General features: G+C 49.7%; 1 protein-coding gene across 3 annotated transcripts in view; it reads right to left on the bottom strand.

The window, feature by feature from the left end:
• ZFP64 (ZFP64 zinc finger protein) overlaps window positions 1–23,474 on the bottom strand; it is an 80,827-nt gene that overhangs the window by 12,710 nt on the left and 44,643 nt on the right. For 2 of the 3 annotated variants that reach the window (XM_070381021.1, XM_070381022.1), the window contains 2 exons: window positions 5,678–5,827; window positions 5,471–5,533 (listed from right to left, as the gene is read on the bottom strand). In XM_070381021.1, the coding sequence (XP_070237122.1) occupies window positions 5,471–5,533; window positions 5,678–5,827 (213 nt within the window). Of the gene's footprint in view, window positions 1–5,470; window positions 5,534–5,677; window positions 5,828–11,566; window positions 11,899–23,474 lie in introns of those variants that run through there. The other variant, XM_070381023.1, reaches the window with a different exon arrangement.

The following is a 23,474-nucleotide window of genomic DNA, read 5'->3' as shown; positions in this document are numbered from 1 at the left end:
GTTTCGGGGTCAGCAGGTCTGGGTGGGTCTGGGATTCTGTGTTTCTATTGAGCTCCCAGGTGGCGGTGACCTTTCGGTCTGTACCACTCTTCAGGACTCCCCTGGTGGCTCAGATGGCAAAGCGTCTGCCTAGCATGCGGGAGACCTGGGTTCTCTCCCTGGGTTGGGAAGATCCCCTGGAGAAGGAAATGGAACCCCACTCCAGTATTCTTGCCTGGAAAACCCTATGGACGCGGGAGCCTGGTGGGCTACAGTCCATGGGGTTGCAGAGAGTCAGACACGACTGAGCAACTTCACTTTCACTCTTCAGGAAAGCACGGGTAGTCTATTAAAATACTTCACAACGAACACTTTGATAGCATCTGTACTTAAATATAGTTTATTGTGATTTTATTATGTTTAAAAATATTATTCTGGGAGGGCTCTGTAAGCTTCACAAAATTGCCAGGAGTCCACAGCAGGAAAAAAGGGTTAAGAGCACCTTTAGCTGGCGTGTTCCAGACAGGCTGCCTCCCCAGCTGGGTCCTGGAGGGGAGACCACAAGGCTTGGGGCTGCCACTGACTCTGGGGACACGGGGCTCAGCGGAGCTGGCCTCCACGGCCACTGAGATGGACATCGTCATTACAGCCTAGTCCATGCACTCTCCAGACTCTGGGAAAAGAAAGTCGTAAACGGAGTACTGTGGTCACGTTCTACCCAATTTTCCAGCAAAAGTGTTTCCATGTTCAATTGTTTAATAGCAGAGGGAAAGAAAAAAATGTCTCAACTCACTTTAGGACAGATTAACCCTGAGATCAACACCAAGTGATGAAATACAGTGGGATAAAACAAACATTGGAAGACAATGTCCTTTATGAGGTTAAACGCCAGACAATTATCTTAAGTGCAAAACATTTGAAATTCAACCGTCACTTGTTTTTTTATACTTTAATAGCTAAGTTGTGTCCAACTTTTTTGCTATCCCAAGGACTGGACCCCACCAGGTTCCTCTGCCCATGGGATTTCCCAGGCTACAATACTGGGGTGAGTTGCCATTTCCTTTTCCAGGGGATCTTCCTGACGCAGGGATCAAATCCGTGTCTCCCGTGTCTCCTGCATTGCAGGTGGATTCTTTACCACCGAGCCGCCTGGGAAGCCCCTCAACTATCATTCTTGATGGAGAAACCCAAAGCCAAACAATACACATCCAAAGACCCAAACCAACTTCCGCAGACTTGGAATAAAAACAAAAACTTCTCAGACATGACAAAATGATTTCCACAAGGATCCTAAGGACTTGAACCACAAATGGTGGTTAAAAAAAAAATCCAAGTAACTCCCTGGCAGTCCAGTGGTTAAGACTGGGTGTTTTCACTGCCGAGGGCCTGGGGTCGATCCCTGGTTGGGGTGCTAAGATCCCATAAGCTGCTCTTGCAGAGTAGCCAAAGGTGGGGTGGGGAATCAAGATATTTCATTAGAGTCAGGAGTAAGATTCGGATGGTTTGCTTCACCACTACTCAACTCTGACCCAGAGCACCAAGGCACTCTAGATCGAGCAGAAAGACAAACACGATTTGCATATGACAATCTACCAGGGCAATTCAAAAGCATAAACGACCTACGAGAGTACACAAGGCAGCCAGGGGCCGGGAGAGAACATGCAAAACTTCTCTGGAGCTCGTTCTGCCGCTGACAGCACTCTAATAAGTTCCCACACCCCCCATCGCTCCCCCACCCTTCATCCCCGGCTTTTCCCTGAAGAGAGCCACATCCTGACCTGGGCGGTGGGGCGGCCCGGGGCGGCAATGCTTGAATTAAGTGCCGTGTTTCCTGATTCACAGTCTTAATTGAGTACTTTTCAGCTAGCCCACTCTGAGGAAAACACAGTTCTTGTGCTTCTTTTGTACTTTATTCCTGTGGGCTTTTCATCTGAATGTTGGCACTTCTGTTTGAGTGACTGCTTGCTCAGATCCTTTTCTATGGGAGCCATCACTGACTTGCAGGCATCCTTGTGTGTTCAGAAGATGAACTCTGCCCCATGTTGCAAATTTCTTAACTTCTTGATGATGTCTCAGTGGAAGTTTTAACTTTAGTCATAATGATGTCTCAGTGGAAGTTTTAGCTTTAGTCATATTTAATCTGTCTTCTTGGTGGACTTTGCTAATTGTGTTTACCTATTTTCAGCATAAATTTGTCCTCCTATATTTCCTAGTAAGTTATAGACTTTAACTTATTTAGTATATCTGGAATTTGAATGATAAATTTCCCTATTAAAGATGTCAATTACACTACAAAAAGTGTGCTGTAAACCAAAATACTCGGCTGCCTTGACAGCAAGTGCCTGAGGGGTGGCTGCACCGGCGCTTCCCTACGCTGGACTGTGTTGACTTGAAAGAACTAAAAAAACCATGGGTATTTCAGATTTGGTGTTTGGCAGATGTTTCCTTAAATGTGAACTAAGTGAGCCAGTCATGTCAAGGAAAGTTACTGACAATACTGGGATGATAACTTTTGGATTCTAGACAGTCTGGATTGCAAAACATATATCCCTCACTATCCCAGGCCTGCAGCATCCTAGCTTTAGGTATTTCTACTGAGATTCATAATTAAACATGATTTTTCTCCTACAGTACAATGAAATGGATCAACATTTGGAAGAATTACAGAAGTTAGCAAAAGCCATATTTTCCCAAATGACTGGCGTATGACTGTCAAACCAAGTATGGTTTGGAGAGCCAGTCAAGCATAAGTAAGGGCCATTCAAAGCTGAAAACAGACAAATGGAATTTAACAAGTTTGAAAAATTTATGGAAATGACTGCAAATTCTATACAGCAACTAATATTTAACAAACTACCCTTTGCTGTATTCTGGTGTAGCATTACCTGAAAAGACTATCGAAATACTCCATTTCCAATTACATTATGTGAGCAGCCAGATTTTCCTCTTACATTCCAACCTAAGGAACACACAGCAATAGACTGGACTGGGATACAGGGGTGAGAGTTCAGCTAAACCATGAAATAAGACATGTCTGCAGATGTATATACACTGTTACTTGCTTTGTTTTGGAAAACAGTCACTTCTCATAGAAGTGTTTACATATAGTGGGCTTACTGTAAATTTATTCATTTATAAGTAAAAGTTTTGGTTTTAACTTCTAATGCAGTAACTGTCAATTAAAAAATTCTTCGGGGGATCTTCAGGTTTGAAGCGTAAAGGATCTCAAAATGGTGGTCGGAAAATCAATGTTCTACCCATTTGGCAAAGGTCCAGCTTCCGCCTCAAGCGCCCCCTGCACACACTGCCACCCCCACCTCCCTCTCACAGCTGCGCTGAGAGGCCATGTGGTCTACATGTGAGTTCTTTTTCTTGGTAACAGAACCGTCTCTTTGTAGCTGGGCACTTGCCACACAGATTCAAGACTTCAAGCTCCCGGACTTCATTTCCACAGCTAAGAATCGCCACGCCACTAAGTTCTGGCCAATCGGGCATCAACTGAAATGACGTGTAACTTCCAGGACGCTGCCTTTAAAGGTAGGACTCAGTAAAGAATCCGCCTGCAACGCAGGAGACCCAGGTTCGATCCCTGGGTTGGGAAGATCCCCTGGAGAAGGCAACCCACTCCAGCATTCTTACCTGGGAAATTGCGTGGACAGAGGAGCCTGGTGGGCTACAGTCCCTGGGATCCCAAAGAGTCGGACATGACTCATCAACTAACACAAGCCATCTGAGACCACGCCAATCTTCGGGATATCCAAGCAACAACACAGGACCCTGAGTCCCTGAAACCATGGGGCTGGCCACCACACTCGCCAGCAGGACAGAAACACGCTGGCCTTCTGCAACCATGGGGAAAGACGCTACCAGTGCCCCAGGGCCCACTCCTGCTTTCCAGAGGCAGCATGGGCCTGCCCAGCATCTCCACCCCGGCGCAGGGAGCCCCGCCAAGGACATGGCCTCACCTTGGACTTCCGGATCCCCCTCATGCTTTGTATCACTCCAATAAGACATTAGTCTAGCCCCCGCCCATCTCTCGAGGTCCTCCTGGTACCGTGGCCATAGGGGCCTGACAACCCGCAGGCCCCATCCTGTTCATGCGGGTTTCGGGACTGCCCCGAGGGAGAAGCACTGCCTGGTTACCCTCAGGACGGAGTCGCCCACTTTGAAGTTGCCTAACCCGGCCAACTTGATAGGGAGTCTCTCGTCTTTGTTCAAATGGCTCCTGCGGGCTGCAGGTGACTGCCATCATCCTGGCACCCCTATCTCCCGAGGCTTCACAAGGAGGCCATTCACGCTCCACCCTTCCCAGGCCAAGCTGGCCCTTTGCTCTCTAGCTTCCACAGCCCACCGTCCATTTCCAAGAGAGACTAGGTATCCAGAAAGCTGTCCTCTTGATGCTGGAGCCTCGATTTCAGCTGGGCATGTGGCTGCCCTTCTTGAAGCCATCTTCCAGCCCCGCTTCGTGCCTGATGTGATGACTGAGTCCTGCTCATCATCCGGCTAGTCACCGGGAGGCCGCTTCAGGGGCCTGGCCTGGGGGAACCTCAGAGCCTTCCTCCCGCTTCAGTTCTCCACCAGCTGAGAGACTGAGGTCTGGAACAGCTGCCTCGGACCAGGAGACGAAGCTGTTTGTTAGAATGACAGCTATATCCCACCAGCTGGGGACTACCTGGCTTCTTAAATTGTACTTGAGAAAAAGAACACTGATTGTGTTTAAGTCATTTAGTCTGGTTTCTGAGAGAGCAGAGAGATCAGTATCTCAACTCACACAGCCAGAGGGTGTCTGTAACGAACTAGACGGTGTGTCTCCGGCTCTGTGCACCGCGTGGTCTTCCATGACTATTTAGTAATCCCACTGTAGGGCCAGGAACAGTTATTTTTCATGCAGCTGTTAATATATGATGGGCTTACTCTTCTATTATTTGTAACAGCAGCCGTAGGTAACAGGCGAGCCGGGCATGACAACAGGCAGTACGCAGTTTGCAGAGCCTGCTTCTAGGTCATTCCTTTGCTCCAGGACATCTGGTTTCTCTGCATTCTCAACAGCGCGGGTGGTTGCTCAGAAGGCACCTTCCATCCAGAAGCAGCCTCACCGCTCTTACCCACGACCCCTATGGCCACAGGGCCTCTGTGCTGACCCTTCCTCTGCCCCTCTCTCCAACCGCACCCCACACCCATTCTGCTCCGTCCACGCCTTTGCACAGCAATTCCCTCCCCCTGGAGTCCTTCCCTCTCCTCGCCCGACTCCTCAGCCATCTTTCATACCTGAAGAACCTCTTCTTCTAAAAAGTCTGCCATCACCAGCTTACAACAGTCTCCCCCCGCCTGTCAGTTACCATCACTGCCTTTGAGACTCTTCAGGTCCCAGCCTCTCCCACTAGATTGCGTCCTGAGGCAGAAACGTTCTGCGTCGGGCTCACCATCATACATTCGTGTTCTCGGGCTTTTTTCCAACATGCAACTTTGGAACAAATGAACGGGTACCTACCTGTGTGGATTCTTAGGTGGCGGTCCAGATCTTTCATGCCATGCACAGTTTTGAAGTGGCAACCTAGAAAAGAAAAAACAGGTTCCCTTAACAGAACCTCAAAGAGGAAGGTACGAAGAATCTGAAATCCCGGCGAGTCAGTGCCTGAGCTCGCGTGGCCGCGCCGGGTACAGGGAAGGGGCTCAGTACATCGAGTCTACCCTTCACCTGGATAGCAGCAGTTGAAGGTCCTCTCCCCAAGGGTTGCTGTTGGTTCCTTTGACTCGGAGGGAAGAGCTGCGACAGGGGCTTTCTGGGCGTCACTGCCGTCAGCGGAGGGACAAGGTGGTTTGGGAACATCGTTATCTAGTTCCGAAGCTGAAATCAAGACAATGGAAAGTATTACTTGCTTTCTCAAATATAAGCACCATGATCAGGAAGATGCCCTAGAGGAGGAAATGCCAACCCACTCCAACACTCTTGCCTGGGAAATCCCATGGACAGAGGGGCCTGGTGGGCTGCAGTCCACAGGGTCACAGAGTCGGACACAGCTGAGCACACAAGTCTTAGAGCAGCTTTGGGCTTATTTTACTTTCCCCTACTCTCCACCCCCCAAAAAACCCACAAACATTACAGATTAGAAGCCATGCACATTCTGGTCACAACCATCCTCTTCACCAACTTCCAGGAAGCAGAGGGGACAAAGGAACATGGAAATGTGCCAGGGACACGACTGCCAAGATCCAGGCTTTGCAACAGAGCCTCTCAAACGACGTGGGGGAAGACCTGGTTTGTAAAATAACTTCCAACCCACCAGGCTAGCGTTTTTATAGAATAAACACAAAGTACAAGAAAAATGGAATAAGACAGTAAAAGCCCAAACGCTTCACATGTGACATAAAGCTGGATGTTTGCCGAGTTACTTTTAAATGTGGTTTCTGAACTTATTTTAACTCAACTCAGCAACAAGTCACAGATCACACTTCAAGTGTCACTGCTCTCCAGGTTAAAATGCCACCGTTTCAACCTGAAACGTGAAGAAAAACAAAACTAGAGACTAAAAGACTTGAGATGGTCTGCAGTATCAGGACTTTCTGGGATCCTGATTAAACATACTGTAAAATCCATTTAAGACCCCAGAATGTACCAACACTAAGTGAACGTTTAAGGGAAGTTTTTAAGGCGTGAAGATGAAACTGAAGTTTTAAAGAGTATTCTAGTAGTTTGCATGCATTCACGCTCAGTCATGTCCGACTCTTCACAACCCCATGGACTGTAGCCCACCAGGCTTCTCTGTCCACAGGATTCTCTGGGCAAGGATACTGGAGTGGGGTTGCCACGCTCTCCTCCAGGGGATCTTCTAACCTAGGGATTGGATCGGACTCTCCTGCATGGACAGGTGGGTTCTTTATCACTGAGCCACATGGGAAGCCGTGTTCTAGTAGTTTGGGGATGGCTATTGATTGTACATGTCTGATGTGCATCAAAATAATCCCGGGCAGGGCAATGTCTGTATGAAGAAGCAATCGGCCACTTGTAACTAGTGATTGAAACCGAGCCTCTGGTTCATGAAGTTCATCGCATAACCCTCTGTTAGCAAGGCTGACCCAGGTGTAACTGTGGTTTCTGCCAGCCAAAACGGCCAGATTATTTCATAAGGTTCCATCTAACAGGAAACTTTAAAAACGTCTATAACAAAGACCAAGTGCTCCTCAAAGACTGTAAAGTGATTTCTCTCCAAATAGATTTAAGACCCAGTGAAAAGAGGTGCTGTCAATATTTTAAGTCTGAAAAGAAAAAATGTATTAAATAGTTTATGAATTACAGCCCAGAGTCAGGGACTTTTGATCCCAGGCTTCCCAGGCGGCTCAGTGGTAAAGAATCTGCCAGCCAAGTGGGAGATGTGGGTTTGATCTCTGGGTTGGGAAGATCCCCTGGAGAAGGAAATTGCAACCCACTCCAGTCTTCTTGCCTGGAAAATCCCATGGACGGAGGAGCCTGGTAGGCTACAGTTCATGGGGTGGCAAAGAGTCAGATACGACTAAGTGACTAACCCACTCAGTATTCTTGCCTGGGAAATCCCATGGACAGAGGGGCCTGGTAGGCTACAGACCGTGGGGTTCCAAAGAGTCAGACATGACTCAGTGACTGAACAACAAACAACACGGAAGGTGGATTCCGCTTTCCTTGACAGGCTGGTCAAAGCAAGCCTTCTTACCATAGAACCTGCAGAACACGCTGATGAGGGCATAGGGTTTGCTTAGTCGCGTGCTAGCTGTGTGATTACTGGCAACTTACTCAACCTTTCCGAGCTTCGGTTTACTTCGCTGTAAAGAGGCATCACTGACCCGCCTCCGAGTAAGAAGAGATGTACTATGTAAATTCCCAGCACAGCGTCCAGCCTCCATCGCGTCAATGCTATCATAGGGCTTCAGCAAAAGGGCCGCAGGCGTCACATCCAAGGAGCTGCGATGCTTGAAGCCCCTTAACAGGGACTGAACAAGGGATCCAGGCCCATGCCTTTCAACGGGGGGTCATTTTGCAACACCTGGGGGCACTCTAGATTGTGACGATCGTGTGCACACGTTTGTGATGTGGCATCTAGTACGTGGAGGCCAGGGACGTTGCTCACCACCCAGTGATGCACGGGACCCCCCCCCCCGCAACACAGAACCACCTCAACTGGGGGTTAAACGGAGTCTCCAAGGCCTCACCCACGTTAACTGGGGCGGGGGTGAGCCCAGGAACGCGTTTTAAAGCACACCAACCTCATACTACTCTCTAAGCCTTTGATCTCAAGGGGTGGTCCTCAGAGTACTAACGCCAGCATGATCCAAGAGCCTGTTAGAGAGGCAGAACCTCGGCTCTCAGACGTACAGAATCTGCGCTTTAACAAGATCCCCAGGTGAGGCCCATGCCCATCAAGTGGGGAGAAGCACAACTCCAAGCCTAGCTTCTCAAACTACCCGCGCATCACAGTCACCTGGAGGGCTGGTTAAGGTACAGGCGGCAGGGCCTCCCCCTCCTGAGGCCCAGAGTGGAGCGGGCAGTGTTTCATTTCTAACAAGTTCCCAGCTGATGCTGCTGGTCTGGGCACCACACTGAGACTTTCTGCTGTGCGGGAAGAGAACCTGGCTCAGAGCTGCTGCTCAAGGCTGCTGGGCCAAAGTTTTCAGCGAATCAGAAAACTTGGCAGGTCTGAAGTCCATCACTGTGCTTCTCAGAGGAAGGCAAAACCTCGCATTGCTTAGCAATTCGCGTGTTAAGGAAAGAAAGCCATTCAACTCCTGAGGGTTTTTAATCCCACCGAAACCAGGAAGACTGGAAAGCTAAGTAGTAGGCTGTGAAGCACAGTGGTTTACGATCCTGCCTGGGAAGCCAGCTGATAAAGAATTGAATTGGAATCTGAAACTTATTAGCTGTGTGACCCTGGCTGAGTTCCTCAGTTTCCACATTTATAAAATGAGGATTTTGGTCCCCATTTCCCAGGTTTAGACGAAGATTAAACTCCTTAACATACTTCCGTAAAAGAACCTTCTGAGTCAGCACTATACAGATGCTCCTGGTTATATTCACGGATGTGCACACACACGAGCCAGCAAATTCTCAGGGAGAGGGAAACAGTTCACAGTGCCGATGGGAAGGCAGGCAGAGGGAGACTGTTGGGTTAAAGCTCTCAGAAAACTGTGCCCAAGGCTATAAAGGGTCACCCAGGCAGAAAACGGCAGAGCTTCAGAGGCGACTTCCTTCTTCCAGGAAAGGAAGGAAGGTGGGAAGCCTGCTCTCCTGAGACAGGTGCAGCTGGGGCGGAGACCCTTCTAGGCTGGAGGAGGAGGTGGGCCGCATCTGACAGTGAGAACTCAGGGTAGCACAATGGCCCTTCTAACCTTTTGAGAAACTGCTGGTGTTCTTTTGGCAAGGTTGTTTTCCTGCCTCTAGTAGCTTTTCTCTGGTGGTGACTGAAGTCTACCAACTGATCTGAGTCATTCTGTCTCCTCCAGAAGCTACATGAGTTGCAAAGCCATCTGCAAATGAAGAGCAGCCCAACCTTAAAAAATGGGCTTCTGAGGTGGCTCAGTAGTAGAGAATCCACCTGCCAATGCAGGAGATGCAGGCATGTGAGTTCAATCCCTGGGATGGGGAAATATCCTGGAGGAGGAAATGGCACCCCACTCCAGTATTCTTGCCTGGAAAATCCCACGGACAGAGGAGCCCGGTGGGCTACAGTCCATGGGGTTGGAGAAGAGTCAGACACAACTTAGCGACTAAGCGCACGCGCGCACACGCACGCCCAACCTTAAAAAAAAGGGCAGGCCTCTAGCTCAGCAGAGCAGACCCGAGACAAGTGCAGGGGAACATCAGTTACAGGGCTGTTTTTCTCTGCAGTGGTGGCTGGTGTTGAGGTGCCCTGGCACCCCCTAGTGCCGCACAACACAGAACACCCTCCCCAACCCCTCCAAACACAGCAAGGCTCCAGGAGTTTGCCGTCCAAGCGCCGTTTGCAGGAGTAAAAAGTAGCCCATAGCACTCACTTTGGACAGCCTGTGTTTCTTCAAGAAAGGTCTTATATTATCGCTCCCCCGACAAGACTCAACATCCCCAGTACCACCCCAACTCTTCTTTACAGAGGATCCGCAGCCCTGCCCCACCCCCAGGAAGACCCTGGTTCTACCTGCCTATCCGCACTCTACACCTTGAGCGCAGAGACAGGGTGTTTTGGTTGCAGAAGTTTTACCCAGCCAAGCTTTACTTTTATATACAAACCACCAGTTTAGGAGTGGCTTCGTTAAGCTGCTCCTCTCCTCCACTGCCTCCCTGGGAGCAGTGCGGTCATCAGAACCCACCAGAGACCTGCTGCTGGAGGTCTGCCCTTTTTCGCAGAAGAGACCAGATCCCCCTTCTCCCTTGCGGAGGCGCGGGGGCGGGGGGGAGAGGGAGAAGGGGAGAAAGTTCCAGTAAGGGCTCCTCTCAACAGCTCCTGGCTAAGCAAAAGGCAGCAACTCATCGCGGGGGTGGGTGGGGTGGAGAGACCTGAAATAGGAACCTACACGGTCTTACCGGAGAACAAGATAATCACAACGGGAAGCGCCTTAGAAATGCAGATTCCCCGACTCCACTCCACCCCTGGGATTCCAGGAGCGCGGGGTGGGAGCCGGAGGAATCCAGTGAGTTCTCAAAGCTCCCCAACTCGCAGGGTCTTCGGAAGCAGAGGCTGCCTCGGGGCACTCAGGGTTGCCCAGGGTCTCCAGGCTTCTCCTGGAACCCCTCTAACCCTACACCCCACCACCGTCCTGACCCCGCTCCCGCCCCAAACCCTGGCGCCACTTCAGAGTAAAAGTCGACACCCTCACTGGAGCCCGGGGCCCCCGGCCCTTCTCAGACCTCAGCCGGACACCCCCGCCCCAGCTCCAGCCTCGCTGACGCCCTCGGCCGTCTCTACCGCTAGCTCAAAGCCTCAGGAGTCTTCCTAGACGGTGCCCTCCGCCGAGAGGCCGCCCCCAGGCAGCACCCCGGCCCCTCCCAGCTCGATGTTGTCCCAGCGCTCACCCCGAACACGCTGCACGCGCCACCGCTTTATCTCGGGAGTCACGGCTCCGGTCCCCAGCGGCCTCGAGCTCCAGACAGGAACCGGTCGCAGTGCCTCCGCTCCAGCACCTCTCTCCAGGGCCCGGCAGAAGCTCGGACATTCCGCCCCCAACACCCACGAAGACGCCTGGGGTCTCAGAACGCCCACCTCCGAGGCGCACAGCCCCAGCCCGGCGCCAAGGAGGCCGGGCACGCCGAAGGCTGCCTCCGGAGGGATCTCAGAGCATCCTTCCAAGGTGTGGCGAGAGACGAACCGTCATCGAATAGCGCTTGGGGGACTGGGGGGCAGGAGTGGTTGCAGGAGAGCGACTCCGGGAGCGACGTAATCTACCCGAGAAGGGTTAATTCACAAGGGTGTGTGTGTGTAACTTACAAAGGCAAGGGTAACAAGGTCTGAGCCCCAGAACTCCAGTTGGAAGCCTCACCGCCCCGCCCCGCCCAAGCCCAAGGGCCGGGACCTCGCATCCACGTGGGTCTGCGGAAAGTCGGAGAAAACCGCCCCCAGCACCCGGGGTCCCCGGCGCCACTCACCCGGCTCCCCCGCCGCCTCCGGGGCCGCCTCGGCTAACTCCCGGCTCGCGGACTGCGGCTGCTCGGAGCTGAGATGCTGGGGCCTGGCCTGCTTGCGCCGCGACATGGCGTTAGGATCGGGGCTCTGGCAACTCCCTGCGAGCGGCCAGCCTCACACAGCCAATTCCCGGAGTTCGAGAATTAACCAGGCTCGGCCGGAGCGCGCACGTCCCGGCAATCCTGCTCATCAGCCCAGCAGGACGGTTTATCAGGAGCCCTGGCTGCGGACTGGCCCGCAGCCAAACCTCTGGACTCCAGGGGAAGCGCGGGGCGGACCCGGGCAGCCCACACCGGCTGGGAGCTCGTTAGAAATGCAGACTCTCGGGCTCCACCCCAGACCCGCGGAATCAGAATCTGCATTTTAACAAGCTCCCCAGGTGATTCGCATGCACATTAAAGTTTGAGAAACCGTGTCTGCATTTTAACGAGGTCCCCAGGTGATTCGTTTGCCCATTAAAATTTTAGAAGCACAGCTCTCCTCCAACTTTAATGTGCGCGCGAATCACTGGGGATCTCGTTAAAATGCAGATTCTGATTCAGTGGGTCTGGGGTGGGGCCTGAGCTTCTGTATTTCTAACGAGCTCCCAGGTGAGGCGGCTGCTGCCCAGGCAGCGCTTTTAGATTCTGGCTTAATTGGTCTGGACCGAACCCTGGACACTGGTGTGTATATATATTAAAAATTTTTTTTAAGTTCCCCAGGTTATTCTGATGTGCAGCCAAGGTTGGGAAGCACGACTTGCACTCGTGGCTGCGTATTCGAATTTAAATTTTAAATTAGGCTACAGTTGCAGGGTGAACCCACTGGTCCTGGAAGAGCTGGGTAAAAATGCAGATTCCGCAAGTTTTCGCTTCAGGCAGCCCAGGAATCTGTATTTCTGCGCAGCGTCTTCCCCATCCGCCCCCTCTCCTCGCCCGGTCCCGGGACTCCGGCGCCCGCGGTCCGAGACCACACAGAGGAAGCCTGGGGCCAAGAGGGGGGCGGACCCCGTCCGGCAGGTGACCGAGGCGAGGTCCTGGGAGCGGGGGGCGGTTGAGCTAATTGGTGTTCTTGCTCAGACTGGCTGGGTCTTGATGAGACCCGAGGGGACCCCTCCTGGCACCAGGTAAGCGACATCCAACTGGGAGCAGAACGCCACCTACGAGCCCCAGGTGTTTGCGCTCTTCGGTTGGGGAGTTACTTAAGGCGGGCTGTGCCCGGAGCTTGCCCGAACCTGAGAGTCACGTGGGGCCTTTGGGTAAAAAGGTTCAGCTTTGAAACCGTGGGGGCGGGGCCTGGGAATCCGTATTTGTAACATAGCCGCCGGTGAGTTTTTCGTCAGTGGCTGCTTCGGCCCCGTGCGGTTTCCGCTTCATCCAGTAATTCATTCACCTTTTGTGAAGTTTACCGTTGACAAACCCCAGGGGACTGCCTGCGAGAAGCGAATTTTTATATTTCTCAAAGACAGCTGTTTTCCTCAAATTTCCTGTTGATTTTCAAGTTGTAGATTGATTGTAAACATGTCTGTGTAAAACCCAGTGAAGTCACTCAAGGTTAAATTTTCACGACGTTTATTAAAAGCAACTTTTAAAGCTTTCTTTGGGATGTGTGCCTAAGTGCACATGTGGTGGTGGCGGCTTAGTCGCTAAGTCGTGTCCGACTCTTTCGGCCCCGTGCACTGTAGCCTGCCAGTCTCCCCTGTCCATGGAATTTCCCAGGCAAGGATACTGGAGCGGGTTGCCCTTTCCTTCTCCAGGGGATCTTCCTGGCCCGGGGTGGAGGGTTGAACCCGCATCTCCTGCGTTTCACTGAAGGCGGGCTCTTTGCTGAGTGAGCCACCAGGGAAGTCCTCCGGGCACACACGCAGGGAAAGCCGCTTCAGGACATCCATGCTGGCTTGTTTGTTGTGTGTCTTTCTGAAATGTCTCAGAAGGATTATCAGGTGGCACTTGTTGCCTCTTGTTGTTCAGTCGCTCAGTCGTGTCCAACTCTTTGCGACCCCATGGACTGCAGCACGCCAGGCTTCCCTGTCTTTCACCATCTCCCAGAGTTTGCTCAAACTCAGTCCATTGAGTCAATGATGCCATCTCACTCCAACCATCTCACTTCACCCTCTGTTGTCCCCTTCTGCCCTCAATCTTTCCCAGCATCAGGGTCTTTTCCAATGAGTTGGTTCTTCGCATTCAGTTCAGTTCAGTCGCTCAGTGGTGTCTGACTCTTTGCGACCCCATGAATCGCAGCACGCCAGGCCTCCCTGTCCATCACCAACTCCCGGAGTTCACTCAGACTCACGTCCATCGAGTCAGTGATGCCATCCAGCCATCTCATCCTCTGTCGTCCCCCCCTTCTCCTCCTGCCCCCAATCCCTCCCAGCATCAGAGTCTTTTCCAATGAGTCAACTCTTCACACTTCGCATGAGGTGGCCAAAGTACTGGAGTTTCAGCTTTAGCATCATTCCTTCAAAAGAAATCCCAGGGCTGATCTCCTTCAGAATGGACTGGTTGGATCTCCTTGCAGTCCAAGGGACTCTCAAGAGTCTTCTCCAACACCACAGTTCAAAAGCATCAATTCTTCGGCGCTAGCCATCTTCACAGTCCAACTCTCACATCCATACATGACCACAGGAAAAACCATAGCCTTGACTAGACGAACCTTTGTTGGCGAAGTAATGTCTCTGTTTTTGAATATGCTATCTAGGTTGGTCATAACTTTCCTTCCAAGGAGTAAGCGTCTTTTAATTTCATGGCTGCAGTCACCATCTGCAGTGATTTTGGAGCCCAGAAAAATAAAGGCTGACACTGTTTCCACTGTTTCCCCATCTATTTCCCATGAAGTGATGGGACCAGATGCCATGATCTTTGTTTTCTGAATGTTGAGCTTTAAGCCAACTTGTTCATTCTCCACTTTCACTTTCATCAAGAGGCTTTTGAGTTCCTCTTCACTTTCTGCCATAAGGGTGGTGTCATCTGCATATCTGAGGTTATTGATATTTCTCCCGGCAATCTTGATTCCAGCTTGTATTTCTTCCAGTCCAGCGTTTCTCATGATGTACTCTGCATAGAAGTTAAATAAGCAGGGTGATAATATACAGCCTTGACGTACTCTTTTTCCTATTTGGAACCAGTCTGGTGTTCCATGTCCAGTTCTAACTGTTGCTTCTTGACCTGCATACAGGTTTCTCAAGAGGCAGGTCAGGTGGTCTGGTATTCCCATCTCTTGAAGAATTTTCACAGTTTGTTGTGACCCACACAAAGGCTTTGGTGTAGTCAATAAAGCAGAAGTAGATTTTTTTTTTTTAACTCCCTTGCTTTTTTGATGATGTAATGGATGTTGGCAATTTGATCTCTGGTTCCTCTGCCTTTCCTAAATCCAGCTTGAACATCTGGAAGTTCCCCTATCAGGGTTCAAACCTGTGGTGCCTGCACTGGGGGCGTGGAGTCTTATCTGCTGGACTGCTAGGGAAGTTCCTTAGTTACTTCTCATTCTTTATATATATAACTTTTATCTTGCTTTTTTAAAAATAGTTGTTAGGTAGTTCCCTTTCTTCACAGAGAAAGTCAATTTTTAAGGCTTGTCACTTTGTAAAAGAAAAATGGAGTATATATGTAATTTTGATAATTTAAGCAAGCATTTTGCAAGAGATAATGCATGTGAATTATACAGGAGATTTTCCCTAGTCACTCAGCATCTCCTTACAAAGCATTGCAAAGATTTCAGAGTTAGTATCCTATCATTACAAAGCACATGTACTGGGGGAGCCGAGGTGAGAATCCCAGCTCTGAGACCACGTGGGCTTGAGAAAGCTGCCCTGTGCCTCAGTTTTCCCATCAATAAAATGGGGATGCTAATACACCCAGGGTGGTAGCGAGGGTGACTGAACTTCATACGTGTAAAGTACAGGGAACAGTGTCTGCTACAGAGGCGGGACTGTAAATGTGAACAGTTATTTATAACAGTAGGGTAAGAGATATAGTTATCTATAATAGCAGCGAATGCTCATCTAGAACTGGTGGTTCCTGCAATTCCCTGGAAGTCCAGTGATTAGGACTCTGGGCTTTCACTGTTGAGGACCCGGGTTTGATCCCTGGTTGGAGAACTAAGATCCCACAAGCTTCATGGTATGACTAAAAAAAAAAAAAAAGAATTGGTGGTTCCAGTGAACTTGATACAGATCCTCGTTTTCTGTGGGAATAAACAGGGAGCAAACAAGCGTGTGCTGACATGAGCAGCCCTTCTGAGCTACATATTCTCATGCCTTCGTGCCAGTTTCTTCTCTGGTAAATAAGTACTAATACTCATTTAATTAGTCGAGTAATTTCTTTTCTAAGAGAAATAAATAAAAACACAATTCTCTCTCTGACTGTTCCCAGAGAAGAAAACTATAGCTCATAAGAATTTGAGAAGGTCCAAGCTCACTTACGATGAAAGAAATACAAGTCAAAAATACATTGAAGTACTATTTTATATCCTGTCTGAATAGAAAAGATAAACACACGCACACCCCAGGTTAGTGGAGGGGAGTGAGTGTACGCTGTGGTCCAGCTATTCCTCTCCCAGTGCCCTTTTCAAACTGTGCGTGGGCATCACTGGGGACCTTGTTAAAAAGCAGATTCTGACTCCAGTGCAGAAGAATGACCTGGGGATCATGCTAAATGCAGATTCTGGGCAAGAAATGTGTAACAGGCATTCGGCATCATTAATTATAAGGGTGGTGGTGGTTTAGTTGGTAAGTTGTGTCCGACTCTTCGAGACCCCGTGGACTGTAACTTGCCAGGCTTCTCTGTCTATGGGATTTCCCAGGCAAGAATACTGGACTAGGACTAGATCAAACCTGGGTCTCCTGCACTGCAGGCAGATTCTTTACCGACTAAGCCACCAGGGAAGCCCAATTATTGGAATGAATATTAACCATAAAGTCCTTTTTTTTTTTTAACCTATCAGCTCAATAAAAATTGGGAATGCTGATAACATCTACTTTTAGTAAGAGTGCAAGGAGGTCAGTCCTCTGGTGCATTGCTGGTGGGAGTGTGAGTGTTTATAGTCCCTTTGGAGGGCAATCCGGCAATGAGTCTTTAGACGCGCCCTGCCGACGGCCTGCCAGGTCCGCTTCCCATCGATTCTGCAGAGAAACGGGTGCACCTGTGCCAAGGGGGCAGGTCTGAGGATGTTTGTTGCAATACCACTGTCACAGCAAGAGCCCTTGAGCGACAACCTAAATGCCGACAGTAGAGGAACGGTTAGATTCAGCTGTGGCTTAGCCACATCAGACAGCAAATAACAGTACTCAGGCAGATTCATGGTCACAGGCATGGCTAGAGCTCTAGATAAGACTGCACTGAGGAGGAAAAACAAGTCCTACAAAGACGTGAAAGTGAAAGTCGCTCAGTCGTGTCCAACTCTTTGTGACCCAGTGGACTGCACAGTCCATGGATTCTCCAGGCCAGAACACTGGAGTGGGTAGCCTTTCCCTTCTCCAGGGGATCTTCCCAACCCAGGGATGGAGCCCAGGTCTCCCACATTGCAGATGGATTCTTTACCAGCTGAGCCACCAGGGAAGCCCACATAGACAGAAACACATATTCCATTCCACATGTTTCCAGTGGTAAAAAAATGAATGTCCAGGGGCAAAACGTTTTAGCAGAATGCACACTAGCTATGGGATTCCCATAGGTGGCTCAGTGGTAAAGAATCTGCCTGCCACTGCAGGAGACACAGGTTCGATCCCTGGGTTGGGAAGATCCCCTGGGGGAGGAAATGGCACCCCACTCCAGTATTCTTGCCTGGAGAATCCCATGGACAGAGAAGCCTGGTGGGCTACAGTCCATGGGGTTGCAAAGAGTGGGACATGACTGAGAGACTGAGCACGCATGCGTACTGGCCATGAGTTAAGGAAGCTGTGAGCAGGGAGTAGTTTGGAAGGGGAAGGACTGGAGAGCCTCAAATATCCACAGATGTGCCTAAGAGAACATTATACCCAGTAATATTTTTTTTAAATAGGGAGGAGCGGGTTCACATACTACTTTATGGTTAAAAGTTAATAATTAAAATTACTAAGTTATGGTTATATCATACAATGGAATAAATTCTTTGTGACCATAAAAATAGTTTCCCCGTGCACGGATAGAATATTCTTCAAGATGCACGCACACACGCAATAGTGTTGTGATCAAATTGAACACATTTACATATACGCACATTCTCGCATAAAGCTGTGAATGCAGAGGAGACCAGGTTGCTGGTAACATGAGTTATCTCTGGCGACACGACAGCAGTATTTCTGACACAGTCGTCTGAGTGACGGACATCTTGGCTGTATGCCTTTTCACACTCTTTTAAGTTTGAAAATTTTAAATTTGGTACACGTACAAGAACGTACAAAACATAAACGTGCAATTTAAGGAATGACACCTGAATAACCATCAACACAGGAAGAAGTGGAAGATTCTTAGCACCAAAGACGCCCTTCACGCGTTCCATCTCGGCTTCTCCTTCCTTCAGCCACCTGCTTCCACAATCTCTAATTCTGTGCATTGTTTAAAAACAGCTCCATCAGCTAAATACGTTGCTTAGTATTGCTGCTCGTGGAATGGTATGACTTGACTTTCCTTCCCTTGCTCCTTTAAGCCTGTGAGAGTCAACACGTCACTGCAGGCAGCCGTGGCTCGTTCACTGTCGCCCCGTGAATATATTCACACTTCATCTACACCTTCACTGCCGACGGGTGATCTCCAATTTGTAATCATGAGCGATGTCGCTATGAACATTCTTGCACAGGTTTCCTGATTCATATGTGTAAGTTTCTCTATGCCCAGAATCTGCATCTTACTAATAACAAAATCCCCTGGTGAGTCTCATGCATGGTAACTTTGAGAAATGTAGTGTGGGAGGAATTTCCTAGGAAATGCTAAACTCTCCTTCAATGTGGCCGTACTAATTTATATCCCTAGCAGCATATATGGGATATATAGCATACACAGCTGAGCCACTGGGCTTTCCTGGTGGCTCAGCTGGTAAAGAATCCGCCTGCAATGCAGGAGACCTAGGTTTGATCTCTGGGTTGGGAAGATTCCCTGGAGAAGGGAAAGGCTACCCACTCCAGTATTCTGGCCTGGAGAATTCCATGGACTGTACAGTCCATGGGGTCGCAAAGAGTCCAGACACGACTGAGCAACTTCACTTCACTTTGTCAGAATATATAACTTTTTAAATTAAAATTAAAAAAAAAAAAAGTAGAAGCTAGTTAAATAGTCACCAGTGCTAAGTTGCTTCAGTCGTGTCTGACTCCCAACTCCTTGCGACACTATGGACCATAGGCTGCCAGGCTCCTCTGTCCGTGGGACTCTCCAGGCAAGAATCCTGGAGTGGGTTGCCATTGCCTCCTCCACGATGTAGGGATTGAACCTACATCTCTGGCATCTCCTGCATCAGCAGGTGGATTCTTTGCCTCTAGCGCCACCTGGGCAGCCCGCAGTCACTGGAACACAGTCTTAGCTGAAAATGGAAATAACCATGATACAGATCCTCAGTCCCTCCTCCCTTTCCTTTCTCCTCCGTCACTCCAGCCCCTCCCCGGCATGGACTAGAGTTTGAAACGATGAGCATGAAGTACTGGAGGAGGATGCTGTGTACGCAACAATGTGGATCAGGACCTTTATGGTGGAAACGGCCTCCGACCCGCCGGCTGGCCCCACAGGTGGACGTTCCTGAAGGTAAAGGAACGTTTTCCCAGAACAAGCGTTCTGAACGTCTAGCTGTGCGGCTGGGTGTGGCAGGCCTGGACTCCTCAGTTATCCTACCTGCTCGTGAGAAAAACGCGTTTCCTGTTCCTTTCCGGTGACACTGAAATCACCCAGCCCACTGTCATCCTCAGACTCTGTTAGTGTCCACACATTAGGTCACACCGCACTCCTCTCACTCGCCAGCAAAGTGATGCTCAAAATTCTCCAAGCCCGGCTTCAGCAGTACATGAACCGAGAACTTCCAGATGTTCAAGCTGGATTTAGAAAAGGCGGAGGAACCAGAGATCAAATTGCCAACATCCGCTGGATCATCAAGAAAGCAAGGGAGTTCCAGAAAAACATCTACTTCTGCTTTATTGACTATACCAAAGCCTTTGACCGTGTGGATCACAACAAACTGGAAAATTCTTCAAGAGATGGGAATACCAGACCACCTGACCTGCCTCTTGAGAAACCTGTATGCGGGTCAAGAAGCAACAGTTAGAATTGGACATGGAACAACAGACTGGTTCCAAACTGGGAAAGGAGTATGTCAAGGCTGTATATTGTCACCCTGCTTAGAGTACATCATGAGAAACGCTGGGCTGGAAGAAGCACAAGCTGGAGTCAAGACTGCTGGGAGAAATATCAATAACCTCAGATATGCAGATGACACCACCCTTATGGCAGAAAGTGAAGAGGAACTAAAGAGCCTCTTGATGAAAGTGAAAGAGGAGAGTTAAAAAGCTGGCTTAAAGCTCAACATTCAGAAAATGAAGATCATGGCATCTGGTCCCATCACTTCATGGGAAATAGATGGGGAAACAGTGGAAACAGTGTCAGACTTTATTTTTCTGGGCTCCAAAATCACTGCAGATGGTGACTGAAGCCATGAAATTAAAAGATGCTTACTCCTTGGAAGAAAAGCTATGACCAACCTAGACAGCATATTAAAAAGCAGAGACATTACTTTGTCAACAAGGGTCCATCTAGTCAAAGCTATAGTTTTTCCAATAGTCCTGTATGGATGTGAGAGTTGGACTGTGAAGAAAGCTGAGCGCCAAAGAATTGATGCTTTTGAACTGTGGTGTTGGAGAAGACTCTTGAGAGTCCCTTGGACTGCAAGGAGATCCAACCAGTCCATCCTAAAGGAGATCAGTCCTGGATGTTCATTGGAAGGACGGATGTTGAAGCTGAAACTCCAATACTTTGGCCACCTGATGCGAAGAGCTGACTCATTTGAAAAGACCCTGATGCTGGGAGGGATTGGGGGCAGGAGGAGAAGGGGACAACAGAGGATGAGATGGTTGGATGGCGTCATCAACTCGATGGACGTGAGTTTGAGCAAGCTCCGGGAGTTGGTGATGGACAGGGAGGTGTGACGGGCTACAGTCCATGGGGTCGCAGAGTCAGACATGACTGAGCGACTGAACTGAACTGAACTGATGTTATGGCGCACAGACTCCCTGGCTCTGACGTATTCTACTAGCACTTGTTCCAGAACCATTCATTTGTTTAACAAAAATTCATTTGGTTCCATCTGAGTGTGAGGTGCTGTATTGACCTCTAGGAATGCCACAGTAAGCCTTTGAGGAAGTCACAGAGTAGGCAAGAGGAAAAATAAGTAAACAGTTCCACACAGTAGGATAAAGACTCACACAGTGGCCAGGCAAAGCTTCACGTAGGAGGCAGACTCATAACCCCAGAAGTGTAGGAAGAGCAGGTCTTGGGCAGACAGAGAAATGAGGCAAAGAGGGAACAGACCGTGCAGAGATCAGCCACGGCACTTGCGAGAAACCTGTCTGGCTAGAGGCGGGTGGAATGCTGGAGCAGGAGGTGGGTAGGGAGGAGACACGAAGGCTTTGATGGCAACAGGGTGTAGTGAAACCAGCTCCTGTTTCTTCTTCCCCCCTCTCCCTATTAAACTGGGGCATTTCCAGAGCAGGTCCGAGGCCTGGTCTGGGAAGGTGACCTAACCTCCCCCACCCCGAGAAGCAACGGTAGTGGTGGCAGTGATGGCTGCGATGGTGCCAGTGATCACAGAGGCTCACGTGTGAGCATGTGTGAGCACATCTCACATGCATTATCTCACCCGAGTCCAGCTCTTCAGAGATGTGTGATTTTGAATGAGTCCCTTACCCTCCTCTCTTGAGAGTCCCTTGGACAGCAAGGAGATCCAACCAGTCCATCCTAAAGGAGATCTGTCCTGAGTGTTCATTGGAAGGGCTGATGCTGAAGCTGAAACTCCAATACTTTGGCCACCTGATGCAAAGAGCTGAATCATTTGAAAAGACCCTGATGCTGGGAAAGATTGAGGCCAGGAGGAGAAGGGGACGACAGAGGGTGATATGGTTGGATGGCATCACTGACTCGATGGACTTGCGTTTGAGTGAACTCTGGGAGTTGGTGATGGACAGGGAGGCCTGGCATGCTGCGGTTCATGGGGTTGCAAAGAGTCGGACATGACTGAGCAACTGAACTGAACTTAACCTCCTCAAGCCACAGTTTCCTCATCTGTAAAATGAGGTTGATAATTCTACCTAACTCGAATAGTTCTTCTGAGTATTAAAAGGGAAATATGTGTAAAGGGGTTGACAATAAAGAATCAAGTATATTAGTTATTATTATTATTATCGACAGCCATCTACCTACTACCCTTACACCATAATAACTTTAAAAACTACTTTAAAATGCAATAGATACTTTAAGTATTTTAAATAAAATACTTTAAAATACAAATTATAATCTATTGATTTTATTGAGTATCTACAAAGTGCCTGATTGGCTTGTCTTGGGTCATAAACCCATCCTTTAGCCAGGGGTTAGCAAGCTGTGGTCTGTGGACCAAAGCTCGCCCATTTGCATGTTTCTGTAAATCAGGTTTTATTGGAACATGGCTCCACTCATTTACATATTTATCTGTGGCTGATTCCTGAGTAATTCAAAGGGTAAAGAACCTGCCTGCAATGTGGGAGACCTGGGTTCGATCCCTGGGTCGGGAAGATCCCTGGAGGAGGGTATGGCAACCCACTCCAGTCTTCTTGCCTGGAGAATCCCATGGACAAAGGAGCCTGGCGGGCTACAGTTCATGGGGTCGCAAAGAGTCGGACATGACTAAGCAGCTTCATTTCACGTGGCTGCTCTTGTGCTAGAACTACAGAACTGAGGGGCTGCAGCAGAGATGATAAATATTTACTGTCAATTATTTCTGTGGAAACCAGCAACTCTTTCTGTTGCCTTATAGGATAAACTCACTGATTAACCTTTGCTATTGGACTGATAGCTTCGACCAAGGTCACAGGGTACTGTGATTGGCCCGGCATGGGACACATGCCCTCCCCGCAGGAAGGCCGGCCCTCACACACTGGAACCCGTTAAGCTCTCAGAAGGAAGGAGAATTCCCCTAGTGGTGGTAGGGGCATCTTTTTGTTTAAAGGAAGCAAGGTTTGCACTATTAGACCGAAAACATCCGAGCTGGCTTTTTAGCCAAGTGCAAGTGCTGAGTCTAAGCAACGACGTGTACATTGATACGGCCCCAAATTCTGCCCAACTGGCGTCCTCAGTAAAGACCAGTGACCACAGATCCCATCAGAGCTTCTCTCTTTGGGAGTGAATCAATTAGAGTTCATTGATTACAAGCAACAGAAACTGCTGGCCAACTGCTCCAGATCAGGAATTGACTGGCAGCGTGTGAGGGAGCTGAGAGCATAGCTCGGGCGACAGGGAGACAGGGAGACGGGCCAGAACGAGGTACCGAACGGGGCACGTCCGCTCGGCATGCTGCAGGGGTTCTGCGGTGCTGAAGCTGGAAACCCCTAAGGCGGGCCCTGCTGCTCCCAGAGACTGCCGCTGCTGCCAGCACGCGCTGCTGAAGCCTCTGCGGAAATGCCGCTCTTGTGAGTGAGCTCTGAGACCTCCTCTGGTTCGCACTGGCCTTCCCAGGTGCTGTGAGTGGTAAAGACCCCGCCTGCCGGTGCAGGGGACATGAGAGACGTGGGTTCGATCCCTGGCTTGGGAAGATCCCCTGGAGAAGGGAAAGGCTACCCACTCCAGCATTCTGTCCTGGAGAATGCCGTGGACTGTAGAGTCCACGGGGCCGCAAAGAGCTGGACACGACTGAGCATTTTCACATGTGTTAGGTACCTAACATACATTACTTTTTGTTTTTCTTTTT

Source organism: Bos mutus, chromosome 13 (assembly GCF_027580195.1).
Source record: "Bos mutus isolate GX-2022 chromosome 13, NWIPB_WYAK_1.1, whole genome shotgun sequence".
Taxonomy (NCBI): Eukaryota; Metazoa; Chordata; class Mammalia; order Artiodactyla; family Bovidae; genus Bos; species Bos mutus.
This window is presented reverse-complemented; position numbering and strand designations above follow the sequence as displayed.